Source organism: Anomaloglossus baeobatrachus, chromosome 1 (genome assembly GCF_048569485.1).
Source record: "Anomaloglossus baeobatrachus isolate aAnoBae1 chromosome 1, aAnoBae1.hap1, whole genome shotgun sequence".
NCBI lineage: Eukaryota > Metazoa > Chordata > Amphibia > Anura > Aromobatidae > Anomaloglossus > Anomaloglossus baeobatrachus.
Window position 1 is genome coordinate 573,637,217 of NC_134353.1, and position 23,962 is coordinate 573,661,178.

Genomic DNA, 23,962 nt, shown 5'->3' on the forward strand with positions numbered 1-23,962 from the left:
AATTTAACACTAGAAGTCCCAGAAATTTCGAGCTCCCCCCTGAAGTCCCGAAAGAGGGTCAAATGACTCTTAGTCCAAACTGAATAAAACTAACTAGAAACTAAATGGCTAAACTCAATGGAAAACAACAACCTCCTGTGGTGCGACAGTAATGGCCTTAATTACAGAACAAAAGATGGTGATTATAGGATGTTCGCTAAAATCCTTCAGGTCATTCGACCAGTCTCTGGGTTCCAAAGGTAGAAATGTTAAATGACCTCTCTCTGGGACATCTATGTGTTCAGATCTCTCCATAGTTTCTCAATGGGATTTATATCCGGACTCCTTGCTGTTCACTTCAGAATGCTCCAGCACTTTGTTTCCATCAATTTCTGAGTGTTTCTTGGAAAATGTTTGGGGTTCTTGTCTTGCTGGAAGACCCATGACCTAGGAAACAAACAAAACTTTCTGACACTGGGCACTAGATTGTGACCCAAAATCCTTTGGTAATCATCAGATTTCATGATGCTTTTCACAGTCGTGGCACTTTGTGCCAGAGGCAGCACAACAACCCCAAAACATCTTTGAACCTGAACCATATATGAATGTAGATACGGTGTTCTTTTTTTTTTGTAGTCCTCATTTAATTTTCAGTACACAGTAGAATGATGTGCTTTACAAAAAAGTTCTATCTTGGTCTCATCGGTCCACAAGATATGCTTTCCGAGATGGACTTTGTTTTACTCATGCATATTTTGGTAAACTGCAGTGTACCATTTCTATATTTCTGCGGTAGCAGTGGGTTCATCCTGGGTCTCCTGAAATAGCATTTCCGTTAGTTCATGCTGACATTGATGCACCCTGACCCTGCAGGACAGCTTGAATTTCTTTAGAACTTGATTGGGGCTGCTTATCCACCATCCAGACTATCCTGTGTTGCAACCTTTCATTAATTTTACCTTGCCATCCACGTTCAGTTACAGTGCAATGGGTTGTAAACGTCTTGATCATGTTGCTCACCGTGGACAAATGAACATCAAGATCTCTGGAGATAAACTTGGAACATTGAGATTGCTGAAAATGTTTTGCTAATGTTGGCTCTCAAGTCCTCAGACAGTTCTCTTCTCCTCTTTCTGTTCTGCATGCATAGTGTGGCATACACAGACAGAAAATGCAAAGTTTGAGTCAACTTCTCCCCTTTTTTATCTGGTTTCAGGAGTGGTTTTCATATTGCCCACAACTGTTACTTGCCACAGTTTGGGGAGTTTGAAAAAGCATCACATTCTAGAAACAAGTTGTTTAGCCACAATTTTGTACCATTTTGGGGGTTTTGTGTGAAATTATGTCCAGTTTGCCTTTTTGTCCTCTGATACACACAAAGAAATTAAACGTGTACAACAACATGTGTAATTGCAATAATTTGTTTTTATAGAAATACTTAATTTTCTGGAACAATTTCAAAGGTGCCAACACTTTTCGTCAAAAAAGTGCCACTCAGCACTTTACACATGAGCTTTCATGCATTTGTGCCAAATTTTCAACCACAAAAAAAGTACACAAATTGATAAGCAACTAAAAATGTTACCCAAACACAAAATTAGGTACACCACACCTACCTATACAATTTTGACACATGCAGAGTGTTGCACTCTATTTTTTTTACATCTTAAAAAAATCAACATTACAGGAAAAAACAAAAATTCAAATCTAATGTGCTACTTTACACAAAAACTGTGGATTACCTTTATGTATCCCCTTAGTTTGAAATTATTTTTTCCTCATGATATTTTGTACTTTATGTTTTTAACACTAGAAGTCCCAGAAATTTCGAGCTCCAAAGGGTTCCAATGGTAGAAATGTTAAATGACCGCTCTCTGGGACTTCTAGTGTTAAATATAGAACTACTGTATCTATATGGTATTTAAAAAAGGTAAACCTTTTAATCTGTCTGCCCTTAAAACAGATACATAATAATAATAATACATATAATAAGAAGAAACTGAGGCATAATTATCATAATTATCAAAACTGTCTAAGGCTATGTGCCCACGCTGCGATTTTTTCACGGAAATTCCGCGGATTTTTCAAAAATCTGCAGTACAGCGAGTCCTCAGCCATTTCTATGGCATTTGGGGAGTGCTATGCCCATACTGCGTTTTTTTTTTCTGCAGCGGAAATAATGCGGATATCCGCAGGACACTGTCCCCATGGGCACATTGCACTGTCTTAAGAATTAGGCTAAGTAGACTAAAATTACCAAAATTTTGTTTACTCTGAGCTAAAATGTGTGCCAAAATTTATTAGACCATGTTGTTTTTCCTTTTGTCAGTGAGGTCATGTCCCATTGTCAGAAGTGTGGTTTTAGATTACTAAGCAACACATGGCAATTTAGAGCCCCATAGCACATTTAAAATATATACACGTTACTTCTTAAAAATGTTTTTTTATTAAAAGGCTTAAAGGTTTTTTATTTATACAGTCCCAAATAAAGTGATCAATAGCTGTGCCATTAAAAAAAAATAATCACAAAAAACATGGCTCAACCAATAGTGACCTCTCCTTTCAGAAATAAGAACACAACATAAAAAGCACATCTGACTTAAGAGCAAAGGAGAAAAAATAAATTCACCACATTTTGCTAAATTTTATACTTATGAAGAAAATAAGCCACTTGATTTTCCTCTTTGTCTTCTGGAAGATCTCAAATTACATATAGATATTTACATATCCCTGAGAAATATTATACAGACATAGTAAGTTTTACAAATCCATTCTTTACAAGGTTTTACATAAAATTGCTCTTTCACCTTAAAATACAAACAGAAGCAGAGGTTCGATTAGGTATGGAAACATATATGATATTTGTAGAAAAAAAGGCCAAGCTATGTACAATTTGCAGTAAGAACACAATGAAACGTGAAGATGGAGCTTTCCCGTTCTTCGATTTCCATAGATCTCGCGGGACCTGCATTTTCAGGACATCAGGATGGGGCCCCGTTTTGGGCTCGCACTAATGGAACTGATAAAAATCCGACATATCAGAAGATCCCATTATGGGGTGACTAAAAACTAAGACACAAGGCAATCAAAACAACATACACAAATATAAAACCTGCTAAAGACTCAAATACTGGCACCTCTAACAACTTAAATATAACATTAACAATATTTTGAGGTAATCGATGACATCAGTACATGGGAATATACTGAATCATTGTCATTTTCAGACAACTACTGCAAAAGTAAATGCCCTTCATAGTAGAGATAAAGTGTGTTGTGTACATGATAGGCTTTCACCAATAGCTATCAATTGGAGACCAGTCAATTTTGTTTTCTGGATGAAATTTTACTGTGCGCCTACGCTCATTTTTAGATACTCTATATCGATGCGCTACATTCAGAAACCACCATCATCAGATGTGGAGCTAAACAATGAGGGCTTAGTTCTAGGATCGGCTAAGGGTAGAAGCATATAATGCATCATGAAAAGGAGGATTTCTAGCAATGTCATAAAAAGGATGGCAGATTAGGAAGTGCAATAAATTATTCAACAATAGTTTTGTTTAGTTCATGTGGCAGAACTTGTCTCTAATAGAGCCTACATACAAATTAGATTAAAAATCTAATCCAATAACTGCTCTGATCATATCTCTCAACTCTTCAGGAGACGTGATGTAATGAAAATGAGTACTAAAGCAAATTAAACGGCAAATGTGCTTTAAATGGACCAATTAGCTAAGCGTGCTTTATCGTAATTTCGAATGCTTCACTTTCCTAGTGTCCCGCCAAGTAACAATCATCAGATGCCAGTTTACTCAAGGTACTATAGCGCATACATGTGATAACCTTATGGTTAACATTTGACACGGCACACAGACTTAAAGGCAACCTGTCACTTTGTATAAGCAGTCCTATGTGTTGACAGCATGGTATGGAGAAGGAGAAGCTGAGAATGAGTTATAGGTTTGTTGGAAAAGATTCAGATTCAAGTTTTACAGAATGTTTTCCCCCAAAAGATGTTTATCAAGCTGATCTGCTCTTCCTGCTCTATAACATTCTGCCAGCAAATCAGATTCCATTTTCAATACAACTGGTTACTTTTAATTCCTTACTGCAAAATGTCATACATCCATGTCAGTACTGGGCTCCGATTGTTGCTGTTAACCATTTAGATGCCTCTGTCAGTCTCCGTCCGCAGCATTAAATTGGAGCGATTGAAGGACACACACACATCAAATTACGTTGTGTCACAGGGCACTAATGGATTACCAACTGTTCAAAACATCATATCCCAAATTGGTATCAATATAATCCAATAGAAGAAGAAATCGGGTCTATGCCGAGCTAATACTCAATTTGATATTAATATAATTCCTTTACTATTCATACAGGTCGATGCGTTTCAGAGACATCCATCTCCTTCATCAGGACATCAAAGGAACAATATATTGAGTATTAGTACGGCATAGACCCGATTTCTTTTTCTATTCGATTATACGTCTTACATCTTGGGGCTGCAGCTGATACTATCATTGTATGTGCTTCATAAGGGTTGTGACTTTGCACAACCTGAAAAGGTGAGTGTACCTTAATCCTTGCCTTTTTAATTTCCCTACTGGGTAAGACCCTAATGCGCTTCTCTACTCCACAGTATTAGTACCTAAACTGGTATCAATAAAACAGTCAGCTGGTCGCGCAAAACACAAGGCCTCACATGGCTCCCGTGATGTAAAAACAAAAATCTTACAGGTCTTAGAAAAAAACAATTTTTTTTTCACAAGCCTCTGATTTTTTTCCACCACTTTACTATGAAAAATAAAAATCTATATAAATTTGTATCGCCATAATCATACTAACCTGGAGAATTATGTTAAAAAGTCATCTTTACCATACAATGAATACCTTTCTTTTTTTCAGTACATTGTATGGTAAAATGAATACTGTCATTCAAAACTACACTTCGTCATGTAAAAAAGCAATCCCATACAGATGGGTCGGTGGAAAAATGATTAAAGAAGTTACTCTTTTAGTAAAAAGAGGGAGAAATGCAAACGTAAAAATTGAAAATTAGAGGCAGAGTTTGCGATGACTAATGAGCGTCAGGAGTCAAATATATGGGGGAAAAAAAGGATGCAAATCCTTTTTCATATATAGAAAAAAAGTAGCAAAAAGTAACAATTGTAAACAGTATTTTTACATCCCCAAAATAAACCTGTGTTGGACATCAGTTACAAACACTTAAAGCACCACTCTAATGGGTTCTTCTTTTTTTCATCGGCCCCTGTCTTATACTCACCCTTCTGTATCGTCATACTTTACCAACGCGGTGCCATGGTGTGCCCGTAGCTTCTTACTGGCTGGTAGTCCAACACTACGTCACAGGTGCACAATGCAAGTCTATGAGAGTCAGAATGAGGCCAGAACGAGGTTCTCATAGAGATGCATTGAAGAGTGACTTCTGGTGCACTCCATGAAACATTGGATCTGCCTGCTAGTTCATTTTAAGTGCAGACTGATCGGAGCGCAACTGTAAAAGTATGAAGGCGGCAGAAGGCGAGTATAAGGGTACTTAGATTTAAAGCACCACCACAGCAGTGCAAAAAAAACCCCAAAAAAAACCAAAACCCCAAAACACTGTAGTGGTGCTTTAAGGGTTATTCGAACATTTCCATTTTTTCGAATAATTTTTCTTACTAAAATTACACTGTTAAGGATTACTGGGATTATTATTTTTTAAAAACTTTTTTCTTTTTACAATTATTACTTAACTTCAAAAGTCATGATGCGACAAAAGTTTTTTTTCTGGTTTTCTATATAGTTGAAGAAACTCAGACCGCTCTTTTCGGATCTGTCTGATGAATGGGGACTATGCAAAAGTTAAAATGTGTGCTGGGAGATTTTTAAATGAAGTACTTGTTGAACATAGCGCAGGAACACAATGTGCACTTTGCCTAAAAATACTAAAATCAAACCCTTACACCATAGATGTAGATGCAATTAACAACCGGTCTGTAAAATGTCCTCCGTTAAGGCTAAGGAAAGTCAGCTGAAAAGTTACGTAAATGCCGAGAAACATGTCTCCAATTGGTCTATAGCACAGGCACATATTACTAATCTAATCAATCTCCTACATTTTCAATACATTGGATTTGAATTCTGTGACCAAGCAAATAATGGGTCTTTCACATGCAGCCCCCACAATTACTGGTGCTGCAATGCTTGCTTTCTCTTATAGAAGTGTAACGCTTTCAATGTAGGCGCAAAGTACAAAGGCACAATGGTAAGTACCTAAACACTCTTCGGCTGGGGCGACATGGTGACTTTCACGTGGTCAAAGATTGCTATGTATTACTGCTACATCACAGTGCAATACAAGTTAATGGTGTGGCATTGCGACACTCAGGGTACCGAGACAATGACGATGAAAAAAAACCCAACTGGGAAGCTGCTTTCTAGTTGTCAGAATTTAACAAATTTCATTGAATTGTGCTGTGATGTTGCAGCTATGCACAGCCATTTTTTACCATGTGACCTGTGTCGTGTCTGAATTAAAGAGTTTGTAAATTAAAAATGGAGGAAAAAAAGCTGAGCCCCATTAAAAATTAATACCAGACACAAAATAATATTGACAAAGGGACGTGTTACATAACCAAAAATATACCCTTTAAAAATCAGCCTTTATTCAATTTACGTTAAAAAATCACCCAATGTAAATCACAAAAATATATATAATAATATCATACCCTACCTATCTGTCCTTTAATATCATAACTGTCGGAAGGGTCGTATAGGGCTTCTTTAGGGACAGCCGCCGTTGAGTGGGGGCGCCATACTCGTATCAGGCCTAGGGTGCCGACCTCCGCGGTAGGTAGAGGACAGGAGGGAGGGGAAATTTTTAGGGTGAACACTATACCCTCCTCCCTTTTTCTTCTATTTTTGTATATATATTTTTGTGATTTACATTGGGTGATTTTTTAACGTAAATTGAATAAAGGCTGATTTTTAAAGGGTATATTTTTGGTTAATACCAGACACAGCCATGAAAAAAAATAAATAAATCAAAAATAAGAACAGACCTATTTTCATATGACCCCTTTAAAGCTGTGACTTTCTTCTGTTAAATACAAACTAAATAAAACGTAATCTCCAGTGATTAAAAAAGAAAAAAGATAATAAATGATTTTTCTTTTTTTGGATATCATAAACTTTCAGTTCTTGAAAGCTCATCTGAAAAGATATCCTGACCATTTTTGGTTGAGAGTAAAGCTGGGTTTACACACTGAGACTTTCTAGCGATCCAACCTGCGATCTCAACCTAGCCGGGATCGCTACAAAGTCTCTGGTGAGCTGTCAAACAGGCAGACCTGGCCAACGACGCAATAGCGATCCGGACCTGCAGAGCGACTAGCTGGTCGTTGGGGACGTGTCAAAAAGGCAGGTGAACTTCACCCGACTTCATTTAATGCTGCGCGGCTCTGTGTGCCGTGTAAATAAATAAATAATTAAAAAATCCGGCGTGCGGTCCCCCCCTATTTTAATACCAGCCAGATAAAGCCATACGGCTGCAGGCTGGTATTCTCAGGATGGGGAGCCCCACGTTATATCAGTCAGCAGACGCCCAGAATTGCCGCATACATTAGATGCGACAGATCTGGGACTGTACCCGGCTCTTCCCGATTTGCCCTGGTGCGTTGGCAAATCGGGGTAATAAGGAGTTATTGGCAGCTCATAGCTGCCAATAAGTCCTAGATTAATCATGTCAGGCGTCTCCCCGAGATACCTTCTATCTTTAATCTGTAAGTGACAGTAAACACACACACCCGAAAAATCCTTTATTAGAAATAAAAAACACAAACATATACCCTCATTACCAATTTATTACCCACAACAAAGCCCTCCATGTCCGGCTTAATCCACGGTCCTCCAGCGTCGCATCCAGCTCTGCTGCATGCAGGTGACAGGAGCAGCAGAAGACACAGCCGCTCCTGTCACCTCCACGCAGCTAATGAAGAGAGCCGTGTGATCGGCTGAGCTGTCACTGAGGTTACCTGGATCCAGCGGTGGATGCAGCGGTGGCCGCGGGTAACCTCAGTGACAGTCCAGCTGATCGCGCTACTCACCTCAGTTGCTGCGTGGAGGTGACAGGAGCGGCGGTGAGTAGCGCGATCAGCTGGACTGTCACTGAGGTTACCCGCGGCCACCGCTGCATCCACTGCTGGATCCAGGTAACCTCAGTGACAGCTCAGCCGATCACACGGCTCTCTTCATTAGCTGCGTGGAGGTGACAGGAGCGGCTGTGTCTTCTGCTGCTCCTGTCACCTGCATGCAGCAGAGCTGGATGCGACGCTGGAGGACCGTGGATTACGCCGGACATGGAGGGCTTTGTTGTGGGTAATAAATTGGTAATGAGGGAATTTGTTAGTGTTTATTATTTCTAATAAAGGATTTTTCGGGTGTGTGTTTTTTAACTGTAATTTACAGATTAATCATGGAAGGTATCTCGGGGAGACGCCTGACATGATTAATCTAGGACTTATTGGCAGCTATGGGCTGCCAATAACTCCTTATTACCCCGATTTGCCAACGCACCAGGGCAAATCGGGAAGAGCTGGGTACAGTCCCAGAACTGTCGCATCTAATGTATGCGGCAATTCTGGGCAGCTGCTGACTGATATTGTTAGGCTGGGGGGCTCCCCATAACGTGGAGCTCCCCATCCTGAGAATACCAGCCTGCAGCCGTATGGCTTTATCTGGCTGGAATTAAAATAGGGGGGACCGCACGCCGGATTTTTTAATTATTTATTTATTTATTTTACTGCACAGTATAGACATGCCCACCGGCTGCTGTGATTGGGTGCAGTGACAGCTGCGTGGGCGTGTCTCACTGCAACCAATCATATTTGCCGGTGGGCGGGGAAAAGCAGGGAATACGAGATTGTTTAATGAGCGGCCGGCTTTTTCAAAAAAGGAAAAGCCGCTGGAGCAGTGTGAATGCCGTGCAGCGCCGGTGATCGGGGATCGGTAAGTATGAGAGAGGGGGGGACACTTCAGTCACTCCGGGGATTAGCGGTCACCGGTGAATCCTTCACAGGTGACCGCTAATCAGGACGCTACACAGACAGAGCCGCGGAGTCGCTGTAAAGTCCCCTTTACACACTGAGACTTTCTAGCGATCATGCTGCACAGCGGGAAACAAAGGACCAAAGAATGGTCCTGAACAATTTGTAGCGATCACAACTTCACAGCAGGGGCCAGGTCGCTGATAGGTTTCACACACTGCAATGTCGCTGGGGAGGTCGCTGTAACGTCACAAAACCGGTGACGTTACAGCGATGTCGTTTGCGATGTTGCAGTGTGTAAAGCCACCTTAATAGTCAAAGTGTCTGCAAACAGTAAAAACAACTTGAATGCAATCTGCAGAACAATAAAACATGGTGATAAGTCCATCACAATCCATAACATAGCTGATATCACTACAGCTTACTGACGGATAAGTCAAGGGTTAAAAAAGAAGAAACAGGCGAATCAATAAGCAGCGGGCATATGAGACAAGAGTGTGACTATACTTATGTATGCTTTCCTTATTCCTGTAAAAGCACTTATGTAAAATGGTGATGCTTGATCCCTTTAACATGACTCAGAAACAAATTCTTGTTGGTGGCAGTTTCATATTGCTAGAAAACTGGTATCATAGTTGAATACCAATAGCTGTTCAAAATGTATTAAATATATATTATTCAGCAAATTTACAGAAAATGACTAATATACATATTCAAATGTTCAATGTGTGCTAGATCCAACAAAAGCCCTTTAAAAAAGGTCATGAAAAGTCTGTAAGTAACTGTACAAACATCCTGTGTATGTCACAAGTCCTCATAGATCAAGAAGATGCATTAATCTCAGCACTGTCCATCCGCAATGATGTCCCACGTCTTCTCCGGCCGGTTGCCTTAGCTAAGTGCATTTGTTGCTGTAGATCGAGCAATCCTGGCCAGCACAAAAGCTGAACATGTCACGGACGTTGTCATCCAAAAGTGAATAAGACTTGCTCATGCCAGACGAGATTTGCAATGATGCATTACATTCTGTTATATTACAGGGTTTGTCCACAAACTAATCATGCAGCCCTCATGCTCCCATACAGTCGCGTGTTCTTTCAACTTTTACAGTGAGATCCTTAAAGGAAGGACGTTGGCTAATGTTGTTGTTCCAGCACTCTGTCATGATGAGATAAATCTATGGGGGAAAAAAAAAAAAGACTTGTAAGATTAAAATCTCGCTCAGCCACCTTTATGGACTCTTAGGTATTTTTTTTTCCCAAACAGTAAACATTTTGGCAATAGTTTTGGCTTAGCCAGAGTAGCAAAAAATTGTTTTCTGTATCTCCCCTTATTTCATATATAGTAGGCAGGGGGCGCTGACCATACAGTCTGGGGACCACACCTGTCTTTATTATGGAGTTCTATGACCTAGTTAAAGGGAATCTGTCAACAGGTTTTTCCGCTATGTAATCTGAGAGCAGCATGATGTGATTTCAGCGATGTGTCACATACTAGACTGCTTGGTGCAGTTTTGATAGAATCCCTGTTTTCTCTGCTGTAGATGTAGCAGTGGTCAGAATGCTGACCTGTGTATAGCTCCGCCCACACCTCGATTGGCAATGTAGTATGTACACATTCAGCTGCCAGTCAGTGGTGAGGCGCGGTTACGCATATTAGCTAGTAACTATTCTGGCGGTGATAATCGGCTGATAAAAAACTGATTGTATTGAAACTACAGCACACAGCCTAATAAGAAGCACGTATCTCTATTCAGGATGTCTGCTCCTGCATTATGATCCACTCAAATTACATAGCAAATACCTGCTGACAGATTCCCTTTAACCACTGAACGTGCCATTACTTCTATATACTGTAGACATAATAACAGTAGCAAGCTGAACATTAAAGCTAAATAATTAACTAATACATTATTACATAATGATATGACTCACCTGTTCCCCATGCACTGAACTATGTAGCATATGTGACTAATACACTGCAAAGAGGACATGTATGCACGTGACATAAAAGGGTATAGCGCTTACTAACACTAACTGAGACCCTCAGTTCAGAGGATTGTATTGATCTGTTCAGCACAGTATAAGCACCTGAACACAAACATTTATGCAGTTATTTATATAAATCTTATATATAAGTTTGCACAAATACACTACCTCACTAGGACACCCGTCTGGTTGTGGCAGTCTTCCATTATTCTTCAGCAGCTCTATTAGGTGGAATACAATCATTTGCCCCTGTTTATCATTTCCAATCATCCTCATGAACTCCTGTAAGTGACAAAACATGGTGACTGACAAATCACTCAGCTAGTGAAAGTCTAACAATTAGTAACATTTACATTACTCCCCTTTGGTTTGCCTACTTTATGAACCCATGTATCTATTTTAAAGGACGACACCCATCTGATATATACTGTATTTTCTAGCGTAAAAGACAACTTTTTAACCCCTGAAAATCTTCTCAAAAGTCGGGGGTCGTCTAATACGCTGGGTGTCGTGTTATAGGGCGTATAATTAGCCCTCCCTGTCTCCAAGACTATCAGAGTAGTAGCGCATCCCTCTGGCCCGTCCTTGTATCCTATTAACTCCTTCTCTGCCTCTCAGGCACATAGACCCCTCCGTGATTGTGTCCGGTGCACGGGGCTGCTGTCTGCCGCCATGGCTTTACTGCAGTTGAATGCTTTATGGTGGCGGCACAAAGCATTCAACTTCAGTAAAGTGCTGACACAGCGGCGACTCTGTGAATTGGACGCGATCATGGAGGGGTCTATGTGCCTACGATCTGCAAGAAGCATCCCTTGATGATCACGTCTGGTGCACGGAGCCGCCGCTGCTGTCAGCGCTTTACAGCAGTTTAATGTAGCAGTTTGCGGCACCGCCACCATAAAGCATTCAACTGCAGTAAAGCCATGATGGCAGCCTGCAGTGGATCCGTGGACCAGACGAGATCACAGATAGGTCTATATACCTGTGGTCTGCAAAAAGCAGCTGAGGGCACTGTGGGAACATAGGACAGGTGAGAATAATTTTTATTGTTTGTAAACAACGGCATAATAGGGGACAAGAAGGGGACCAGTAGAAGGGCATTAGTAAACAATGGGCACATTACTGCAGGGCACATTACTAAACAATGGGCACATTACTGAAAGCGATATTACTAAACAATGGGCACATTACTAAAGGTCCCAAGATAGGGGCACAAGGATAGGCACATTACTACAAGGGGGGGACAAGGATGGGCACATTACATTTTATTGGGATCTATTTTTATTTTTGAAATTTACCAGTAGCTGCTGCATTTCCCACCCTAGGCTTATACTCGCGTAAATAAGGTTTCCCAGTTTTTTGTGGTAAAATAGGCGCCTGGGCTTATACTCGAGTAAATACAGTTTATCCCTAACTCTATATTTTAACTGGAAAAGTTGGGGGGGTCGTCTTATACACTGGAAAATACGGTATATTCAGAAATTCATAGTATGAAAGACAACATTATTTAACTACTTGAGCAAGATGCTTGCTCTCCTCCATCTTAATCACAAACCTAACCAAAACTAGGGGGTTATTAAGGCTTGGAAATGAAGTCTGCGGTCACTCTGTATCACTGCAGAGATCCGAATTCCGACAGTGTTCGTACTGGTATTGCTGGTACACGTGGACAGATTGTGGCAGCACGGTGGCTCAGTGAGCACTGCAGTCTTCCTGCGCTGGGGTTCGGGTTCAAATCCCACCAAGGACAAAATCTGCAGGAAGTCTGTATGTTGTCCCAGTGTTTGTGCGAGTTTCCTCCGAGTTCTCTGATTTCCTCCCACACTCTAAAGACATACTGATAGGAAATTTATATTGTAAGCCCCAATGGGGACAGTGATGATCATGTCTGTAACTCACCGATATAGCACTATGGAATTAATAGTGTTATATCAGTGAGTTAAATAAATACTTTATTGCGGTTATGTGCAGACTAGACATTCTCATCCTTGCTCAATAGAAGTGCTCTGAGATAGAGCAAGCATGTCTAGTTGGAATGTGGGTGGAAGTATACAAATCACATACTGCTTTTAACACAGTAGACCATTCCCTCCTACTACAGATTCTCTCATCTCTGCGCATCACAGACTTGGCCCCATCTTGGATCTCCTCATACCTAACCGACCAAACTTTCAGCGTCTCCCATTCTCACACCACTTCCTCATCTCGCCCCCTATCTGTCGGTGTCCCCCAAGGCTCAGTTCTTGGACCCCTGCTTTTCTCCATCTACACATTCGGCCTGGGACAGCTCATAGAGTCCCACGGCTTTCAGTATCATCTCTATGCCGATGACACACAGATCTACCTCTCTGGACCTGACATTACCTCTCTACTAACCAAAATTCCACAATGTCTGTCTGCTATTTCATCTTTCTCTGCGCGATTCCTAAAGCTTAACATGGACAAAACAGAGTTCATTGTCTTTCCTCCTCCTCACTCATCTCCTCCAACAAGCCTTTCCATCAAACTTGATGGTTGCTCACTCTCCCCAGTCTCACAAGCTCGTTGTCTTGGAGTAACCCTCGACTCTGCTCTATCCTTCAAGCCACACATCCAAGCCCTCTTCACCTCATGCAGACTACAACTCAAAAATATCTCCCGGATCAGTGCTTTCCTTTACCAAGAATCAGCAAAAACATTAGTGCATGCCCTCATCTCCCGCCTCGACTACTGCAACCTCCTGCTCTCTGGCCTCCCTTCCAACACTCTTTCACCCCTCCAATCTCTCCTAAACTCTGCTGCCCGCTTAATCCACCTCTCCCCTCGCTATTCTCATGCCTCACCACTCTGCCAATCCCTTCACTAGCTTCCCATCGCCCAACGACTCCAGTTCAAAACATTAACCATGACATACAAAGCCATCCACAAACTGTCTCCTCCGAACATCTGTGACCTAGTCTCCCGGTACCAACCTGCACGCAACCTCAGATCCTCACAAGATCTCCTTCTCTACTCCTCTCTTATCTCCTCTTCCCACAATCGTGTACAAGATTTCTCCCGTGCCTCCCCCATACTCTGGAACGCTCTACCTCAGCATATCAGACTCTCCCCTACCGTGGAAAGCTTCAAGAGGAACCTCAAGATCCACCTCTTCCAACAAGCCTACAACCTACAATAGCCCTCAGTCCAGTACACCACTGTGCAACTAGCTCTGTCCTCACCTATTGTACTATCACCCATTCCCTATAGACTGTGAGCCCTCGCGGGCAGGGACCTCTCTCCTCCTATACCAGTCTGTTTTGTACTGTTAATGATTGTTGTATGTATACCCTCTTTCACTTGTAAAGCGCCATGGAATAAATGGCGCTATAATAATTAATAATAATAATCGCATACATACAGTCACGTGATTGATCTCTCACACTGGCAATAACAGAGAATAATGACAGCATGCACACCACAGGTTATCAAGATTAAGAAGTCAAAGTGACTGAAGACTTTAATTACAAGCTTGGACAACTCAAAGGTTGTATCTTATCAATGAAGAGGGAAGAAGAGTAACATTTGTGTTTCAGGAGCACCACAATATAATTGTTAACCATTCTCCTTACTTAGTGTATGTGCAACATTGTCATGTCAGACTATTAAATAATAGTAAGGAGAATCAGAACTAGGGGTTTTGGACAAAATTTAACATTAATTAGGTCAATATCCTAAACAAATATCCCTGTTCAGAACACATTTGTTTTCCTATTTAATATTCACATTCAGCAGAACAGAATTAACTTTAGTAAAAGGAACATTCCGCTAGGACTTCATACACATATTCTCTTAGATTGTTAAGGAGGGGTAATAAAATGAAAAAAAGTTCTAGTATCCCCCTTGGTCACTAGAGGCAGTAAAGGTATACAAAATGGCAGTAATGCTATTATCTGTCATATTTCAGCAGTTAAACTATATAGTAAAAAATACATTATCCTTACTGATGGCGGGCTTTTATTTTTTTCACTATATGTAAACAGCTCGTAGAAAACAACTCCAAAACTCCAGACATCTGAGGCCACAGAGAACTTACTCTCGGTCAAACTTTCTGGTGCATACCTATATATAAAAAAAAGTAAATAAATAAATTACACAGGTATCCTAATCAATAATACGCCCTACTGCAGAATATGTTGCCACTACATAAATATAATTATTACTATTATTTATTATTAATAAAAAAAGCAAAACAGGAATCTGTTATGTAAATTTATATATTATTTTAAAATACAATAAGGACTCCCTTACACCAGTGAATATGATACTAACACTTTCGGAGATATTCATACAGTAGCTTTATGTTGCAGCCATAATTAGGAGTTGCAACAAAACATGGTCTCCCATTCCACTTACCAGAATATAGGACTTTCACCAGGCTCCTTAACTTTATAATACTCTTTGTCTTGGGGCAGGACTTTTGTCAATCCAAAATCCCCAATTTTCACTCGATTTTCATTTTCAACTAAAATATTCCGAGTTGCCAAATCTCTATGAATGTACCTCTTAATTGTTAGATACTCCATGCCCTATAAAAACAAAACATTAACATTTCCTAAAGCTCCACAGCTAAACAGGTAAATCCAAAGTAAAAGATGTGGTCCACCAGCCGCAGTTTGCACAGGTTCGGGCTATAACCATTTTTTCAGAAGAAAAAAAAATCCTGATAATACAGGGAAACATGCAGTAATAATATAGTGTAGTGAAATGTCTTACAAATATATTTTTCTGTTATTGTTTTAGGATCTAACTTTGGACTCCCGATTACTATCAGATGAGGACATGGGACAGGGAGACTGTACCTTTACTCCGTTATGGAAGGATTACCTTGCATATCTGGGTGGCATACTGCAACAGTTTTTTGAAGTCCAGCCTTTCTTTGTTTTTTTGCAGATAGTCTCTAAGACTTCCATATGGTAGATACTCCATAATCAATCTCAGATTTCGACGTCCTGAAAATTAAAAGTATTGTAATTGAAAGAGACTGGCACGCAAGGTCAAACTAGTTACTTTTGAAATAAAAAATAGTATTATCGCTGTCCCATGACCTGCTACTTTCATGATGAAGTATAGTGGGTGTACTCTCCCTGCTCCGTCAAACACTGCATTTCAAAGCTATTTTACTCTAAAAGTACCATATTTGACACACAAAGTGTGTATCACTTTATAATATAGAACTGTATGGCCTCTTTGAGCTGCTATACAAGGTCCCATGCATGTTAGTAAATGCCCATGCATGCCTGTCTTCTGTATGCATAGGGGCGTAGACTACTGCCACATTTTAATGTAACAAACAAATGCTTTATTGCAGTAGTTGTATGTACAAACCTGTTCTGATTAGGCCTTCAGAGATAACCTTGTTCTAAAGTGTTTTAAGCATCCATTGAACTGGCAGGAAACTGTTGTGGTATCATGGAATATGAGCACGGAGGGTCCAATTTTATCCACTTATGAATAAAGATAAGTGAACCTGAGGTTTGATGTTTGGAGTTTGGGTTCGGACACCGACTTCCAAATAAACAAAGTTCGGATTTGAAGTTCAAGTGAGTTACAAGTGCAAACCACTCAAGTGAGCAGCGCTGTGCTTGGGTATGAGCGATGCTCAGCCCTGTGCGAGCCGCGTGCAGTGTTTGCACGGCTCACACTGGGTGTAAAATCAGCGTGATCAGATGTAGCGTGCTCACACAAACAAACAAAAAAAAAGAAAAACCCCGTCTACCCTCCCCTGGAAGTGTTCTGCTTATGGCTGGCAGCATATGGGTGGAGCCCAATTACAGACATCCATTGATGTTTGGATCTAGTTGGGGTTAAAAACCGAACGTTTTTAAGGTTCGAATGTGCCTGGCGAACTGAACCTCCAAAGGTTCGCTCATCTCCAATTATTAGTCTAGCTTTTGAAGTTATATAAAGAATACATAGAACTGTTAGCCAGTTTTTGGGCACTTCCTACATTTTGGATTTACCTGCGCTGTAACACACTCCTTTGTATTTCACAATGTTTTCATGCTGCAGGGATTTCAGAATTTCAATCTCCCTTTCAAAATCCCTCAGGTATTCTTCAGTGCTATGCTGAAGCTTCTTAACTGCTACAACTTCACCAGTGTTATCTTGTAATGGGTCATATCTGCACAATTCAACACTTCCAAAGTTGCCCTGAAAAAGGAAAAAAACGGTATAAAACTAATAAAATACTGGAATAATGTGTTTTTTTTTTCTTCAATAGTGGGTTTTATTTAAGAATTTCTAAAACAAAAACTACCAATTAGCTAGCCACCACAAATTAAATTTCTAAGCAATATACATGGATTAACGATAACTTTATAGGTATTTTCCGGTAACAATTCACAGGGCTCTCAAAGGGTGGACTGCCATGATGTAGAATTTATCACTTCAAGAATGATGAAGGCTCAATATCTGAGAGCTCCACCGATCACCGGAACAGAGCACTTCCTTGCTCCATGGAACTGCCCAAGTTAGCAGAGAAGAGCACTCATCTTCTTCCAGCAGATCAATAAAGAATGAATGGAGTGACTGTCAAACATGTTCCAGCTGATTCTTACAAACAAGGGACAAAGTTCCCTGTCCTGGCCATCAGTCTGGGTCTTGGCAAAAAGCGTCTCACCAACATCAAATACAGCACTTAACCCGTAGACAGGTCTTATTGTGACTGGAATACTACTCTGCCCCATCAAGGAATGAGACACTACAAGATCTTTATATAAACAAAATTCCAGAAAACCATGCTCAAGAAGATCCCGGGGGTCCCAAGTGTCTGAGGACCACACGGGTGGCACAAACTCATGATTACGCATAAACAAGGAGAACAAACGAGTTTCTAAAGTGCAAAGTGTACATATTTATTCACAATGGTGGTGACACAACTTGTAAGTATTAGTAAAAATATAAAACCTGGACCACACCAGGAATTGCATCCATGTCAAAAATAAATCACAGCTATTGGAACAATCAACTGCATGTATACATTCAGATTTTCCGTGTAAGGGAATAACACTGTCCCATATGTGGCAGAACTGCAGCACGTCCACCACATGTAAGGCTTAAACTGCATAAAAGCCACACATGATATACAGTGTACACTATTATAGTAGTATTCAGACAATAGCAGTTTACACAAACCAGCAATATGTGGTATGACAAGATTGCTCCACCTAAGGAGGTCCAAAAGATTTACCCTCATATAATGTCACTCCTCTAGTTCAGGAGTCTAGCCCTTAATTGCCAAATACGGTACAACATGTATTATGCAGTATAATATACATGAAGGTCACTATAATTACATTAAACCATAATGTGGCAATATTGAGGCAATTGATTATGACCACCTAATGAACAAACCAGTAGAAATGGACATTTGAAGAGGTTAAAGGACCTAGAGGGGTTCATATGCTTTCCCTAGTGGGTTGTCACTTCAATATGTCAGAAGTCATACCCGGAATTGCTGATAAGTGTCCAACACATAAACGGCAGATGCACACCGATGGTCCAGGATCGTGGTCCCCAGGCTGCCCGACGTACGTTGCGATTGAAGCGTTCTTTATCTTCTTCAGGGGAAGGGGTGCCAGATCTTTGCTTGTGTCTTGTAGTATCTGGCACCAAGACCTTAGCAGCATAACAGGCTTTTCCAGGACATCTTACAGAAATTTATTCAGACTGAGATCTTTTCAATTTGGAGGCCAAGTCCAAGTTTAGGTAATTGGCATGTGTCAGTGTAACATCAATGAGAAAGTCAGGATCCCAAGGAGCACTCTGATCAGTTTGTGGTTATGAAAACCCATACACAGCAAGTTGTTATATGTTGGGTGTTCTGACATTTTTCTATCAAGGCCAGCATTATCTTTTTCTACCAATTTGTGCTCCACTGGTTCCTCTGTGGAATCTGACCAAATGACCCGGAGTTCCTCATAAGTATCAAATTAGTGTGTTTAGGCTATAATAACACAAGTGAATCCAAACCTTTAAAAGCTGGTCTGGTTCACTTTAGTAGTGATATGCAAATGAATCTGCCAGTGCTCTAGGCAGGATTGAGCACTTCCATTAGGCTGCTTTCACACCTCCGGTTTCTGCAATGCGGCACAATCCGGCACTTTGCAGGAAAATCGCAACTGTTTTTTTTTTGCTGCCGGTTGCGTTTTTTCTGCATAGACTTTAATTAGTGCCGTAAGGCCTTGCGTTCCATCCAGTTTTTGCCGCATGCGGCAGATTTAGCCGATGCGGCGGCCGGATGGAACGTTGCCTGGCACGTTTTTCGTGCGGCAAAAAAAAAACGCACCGCGTCGCATTTGGTCGATGCGGCGCATTTTTCAATGCATGCCTATGGCGGCCGGATGTGGCAAGATGCGGCAAAAACCGCATCCGGACGCTCAGTAGCATGCCGCAAGCGGCACAATCCGGACGGGCCGCATGGGAAAAACTTATGCAAAGGATGCGGTGTTTTCACCGCATCCGTTGCATAGCTTGCACAGCCGGATTGAGCCGCACAGCTCAAGCCAGATGTGTGAAAGCAGCCTTAGCTGCCAGTTCCATTCTCAGCCTAAATCCGCCCTCCACTAGGTGATTGTTCGTTAACATAGCCACCCAGCTGAGAATAAAGCTGGGAGCTGAAGCAGTGGAAGTGCTCCGTTCCAACCAAAATACTTCTAGCCTCACTTGTATATCACCTCTAAAGACTACCTCCATGCAAAAGAGCAGAGTTTTAGTTTTATAAAAGGTATGGATTCACTTTTGATCTTATAACCTACACACATGTATACGAGGGTAGAATGAGCTGACAGATGTCCTTTATCTTAAAAACCTGTTTACACCTGTTTACGAATGCCTAATATAACTGACCCATTTCCAGGAACGATAGTAACAACATAATCATATTTATATAGTACATTAGTCAGTGAGTTTTTATGTGGTTTTAATCATAGTATATAAAAAAAGGTTTACCTTGCCAAGTTGCTGCAAGAATTTAAGATATCTTTCCTCAAAATAAGTTGGAGCACGGTCTTCAAAGCCTCCAGAAAATCCAAATGGCCCAACTCTCACATTCGGAAGTAAATCACTTTCTGCCAGTAGTTCATAGTCTGACAAAAATAACATAAAACGCAACATCATATAAATTTGTCATAAAGATTAGCAATGTGGATGGAAACTGTCAAAATGAAGAGAATGAGAAAGTACTTTCTAGCATTTTCTTAACTATCTTGACATTTAATACCTTGAGATTAAGGGAGTCCTACCTGGAGTGAACAAGCTGTTAAGTTCTCTTATAACTGCTCGAAATGAGGGCCGGAAATCTGGCTCATAGTCCATGCAACCGTTGATGAGATTTGCAAGCTCAATCCATTTGGGTGTAGGGAGCTGATGTCTGTCTTCATAAAACTGCAATTTCTAGATGACACATAAAACATAAATAACCCTGAAATTCAATCTGAAATTCCCAAAGGGGTTTCCATTTTCTAAAAATCCCTGTCTCCCATCTGCAGTTTGTTTTTTAAAAAACTAATTGAGCTTTACGCACCTTCCCCAGGTCCAGAGTCAAGTCTATAATGTTGCTCCTGGTGCCTATTAATCTCCGCACCACTAATGTCATGATAATAGCACTGCAGGCAATAACTGATGAGCTCAGCAGAACTGCCAAAGATGACCAAACGTGATGCACAGAGCCGCTGAGCTCACTCATTGGCTGCAGCCCTGTCCGCTTGATCTCAGGCTTGATCTCAGCGCTGCAGACGATAGAAGAGCAGCCCTTGAGATTCAGTGATGGGCATGGGGAGGGGCAATGAACGGTTTGTTTAAAAAAAAAAAAAAAAAAAATCTGCGGCCAGGAGACAAAGTGGGTTCCAAAACTGGAAAAAGCCTTTACAAAAACTATTCCTCCAAGAAACTGAGATTTTATCTTACAATACTGTCGCCAGGACTGAATCATGGCTGACCTTATATAAGCCTAGCAATACTAGTGTTCCAAACAGAGTTAGGAAACCCTTAACATACCAACTGCTGAACTTTATCTGCAATAAATGCTCTGCCAACTTCAGCCTGATGGAATATCACGTAAAGAGCATGCTCGAAGAATTACTTCCGCTAACTTATTTATGTGACTTGAAGAAGTAGAAATACATATATGACAGTCACCCAGATATTGCTGGTGAATTTTACTGTTAGAACGGTTTCTAATATAAAATGATTGTTTTTTTTTCTATCACCAGACACATATTGCTGTTTTTGGATGAAGAAAATACAGATTATGAATTGTATTATGAAATATTACGAGGGGGTTTCCCAAGTTCGTGACAACAGTCTCCCAAATGGGTGAAATGCTAACATAATGTATACTCCATTGCTGTTCAAGCATTGTAATGGTGGTCCCTCCACCGGTCCAGGATTACTTGGCTGCAGCGATGAAGTGCTGTCTACCACATGTGACCACTGCAGCCAATCAGTGGCTTCCGTCATATCTTGAACACATACAGCTTGATTAAAGGCTCTGTACTGTTCTCAGAGCTATGCAACAGTATGCATGACATGAGTAGGAAAGATTTTTATTCATAGGAACTAAACAATGAGGTTTGCCTTTGATGACTACAACTAGAGGACTTTAAAACCAGAAGGGACTTTCAGACAAAGTATATTGAAGAAATATATATTATTCTTACCATAGTATTATTGTGAATAATAAAATAAATGCGTTCATTTGCAGATGCAGGAAAGTACCCCAATGGGGTCTGAATGTTCACCAGATGATGCCACTGTAGATCAGGTAGCAGTTATTTTACAACTAAGTAAAAAAAAAATCAAGATTCTTTCCATTCATGATTACTTTGGACTTACTCTTTGAGAATCCAGTGAACTGAGCGGTTTATCACCACCACTACATATTTCCCATAGGGTGGTGCCAAAACTCCACTTGTCTACCATTGGGCTGAGATTTTTTGGATTGTCGATGCACTCAGGAGCAACCCATGGAATCCTTTCCAAAAGAACTTAAAGGGAAAAAAGTAACAGGAACAGTGAGATATATCGTTACACAGAGGGCTGGCTTCAATACTTAACTTCCATTCCCATCTATGAACACAACACAGAGTGAAACTGAGAATCCCCAAAGAAACAATAAAGCATTATGAATATTACAAGTAAACAACTTTTTACAAAATAAATGGTGCAAATGTAAGACCGAGAGTAAAAGCACTAAACACAAGAGGATATAAAAAGGTCTGTGTATAATGGCCTTTACACTTTAAGAAATCATTTATTTTACATTATTTACTTATGAGTAAGTTCACATTTTTTGTACTTTGTAGTAGGTATATGTCGGAGTATCCAATGTTCACATGTGAACCACTGTAAAACAATACATTGGCATAGTAAGGAAATTGACTCACATTCTACAAAAAATATATACCATATGGAACACTGTTTATCCTCTGTGTAAGAAAGCAAAGCAAATAAAAAATTACAACCTTTTCACATATGTTGGGTACATGTGGACCTATGGATATATTTGGCATGTTCACTAGGAGGTTTTCCAAAATATACTAAATGTATTGAAAAAACGTCGATGTGAACAGATCTTAAAGGATGTGCTTATGTACAGATATGTAGACAGTGCAAGTTTGGAATTTCTATCTGTCACCATTTTCCTCCTATCCCTGATTTTACATTCTTTAGTTTACAGCTTATGCCTAGGATACTGGCCCCCTTTGCAGTCAGCAGGGGCAGTGAGGCAGGGGAGCAGTGCGCTCCTGAATACAAATCATGAGACGACCCCTTTAAGTATTGTTTAAACATTATAGTCCCAAGTAAACAACTATTATGCCAGGTTCATGTTAAATGGAGAGTTTAGAAGGCCCTGTTATTTTACTGGTCTGCCCTGGAAAGAAAACTGAGTATATGCCATCTCTCTGCTGACAATTACACAGTATACATTAGAATAGAATCCACCAAAAACAAATGAAAAGCTGCCATGTATTAACCCTTACTTTCTCTCGGTAGGACATCAATGCTGATTCCTGGATCACTGAGCTTAATGAAAGCAGGATTTCCGGTCTTCCGGTCTTCTTCTCTGATGAGCAGAATGTTCTTAAGACACACATTACCATGTACTAGATTTCGATCTTCCTAAAATATCAAAAACGTGAAACAGATTACCAATAGTTAAAAAATAATAAAAAGGATTAATGGGATCAAGAACATTTAAAACAAATGGTAAAATAAGCCATTTACAACATTTTACTTCTTGCTAGCTAACTACCAGCACATACACAAAAATGTTTATAGCTTAGTCATACAAATTAAAGTAGAAAGTAGATGGTAAAAACATATATCATTCCATTGACCAATAGGGAAACCATTATTAGCTGTCTAGCCGACTACTTACTAAAGGCTTGTACATATCTATTGATTATCCTTACAGTTGGCAAAATTCAAGATCATAACCATAACGTGAAAGAATAGAAATCAACCTCCAATTAATTGTAATCATTTATATAGGAACCAGTGCATATAAAATAGTTGAAATTGCAGAATTGTTGTCCATTTTTTTCCTATTAAAGTACAGTTATATCACGATTGTACATAAAAACCCAAAAACTATGATAACTGTAATGAGGTCCAATGACAAGCAAAGTTTTTTCAAGTGACTACATAAAAAGTGAAAAATTACACTCTACTTAGAAATGAGTAACCTATATATTCTCGATAAATGAGGTTATGTGAGGACACGAACAATCCTTGTTCCGAGGAGTACTCCAGGTCAAGTGAACACACCTACCGTATTTTTCGCTTTATAAGACGCACTTTTCCTCCCCAAATTTTGGGAGGAAAATGGGGGGTGCGTCTTATAAAGCGGTAGCGGGGGGGGGGGGTCCTGTCTGAAGCGATCGGGCGGGTGCCTGTGGCTGCATGCAAGCGGCC

General features: G+C 40.3%; 1 protein-coding gene across 3 annotated transcripts in view; it reads right to left on the minus strand.

Annotated features, from left to right (window-relative positions):
- Positions 1–8,753: 8,753 nt before the first annotated feature.
- JAK2 (Janus kinase 2) overlaps positions 8,754–23,962 on the minus strand; it is a 329,829-nt gene continuing 314,620 nt past the window's right edge. For all 3 annotated transcript variants that reach the window (XM_075317543.1, XM_075317563.1, XM_075317553.1), the window contains exons 15-24: positions 23,029–23,167; positions 21,881–22,032; positions 20,290–20,440; positions 19,997–20,133; positions 17,008–17,197; positions 15,872–15,996; positions 15,401–15,573; positions 14,989–15,106; positions 11,195–11,308; positions 8,754–10,215 (exon numbers count right to left, since the gene is read on the minus strand). In XM_075317543.1, coding sequence (XP_075173658.1) covers positions 10,108–10,215; positions 11,195–11,308; positions 14,989–15,106; positions 15,401–15,573; positions 15,872–15,996; positions 17,008–17,197; positions 19,997–20,133; positions 20,290–20,440; positions 21,881–22,032; positions 23,029–23,167 — 1,407 coding nt within the window. In that variant the 3' untranslated portion in view covers positions 8,754–10,107. The remainder of the gene's footprint in view (positions 10,216–11,194; positions 11,309–14,988; positions 15,107–15,400; positions 15,574–15,871; positions 15,997–17,007; positions 17,198–19,996; positions 20,134–20,289; positions 20,441–21,880; positions 22,033–23,028; positions 23,168–23,962) is intronic.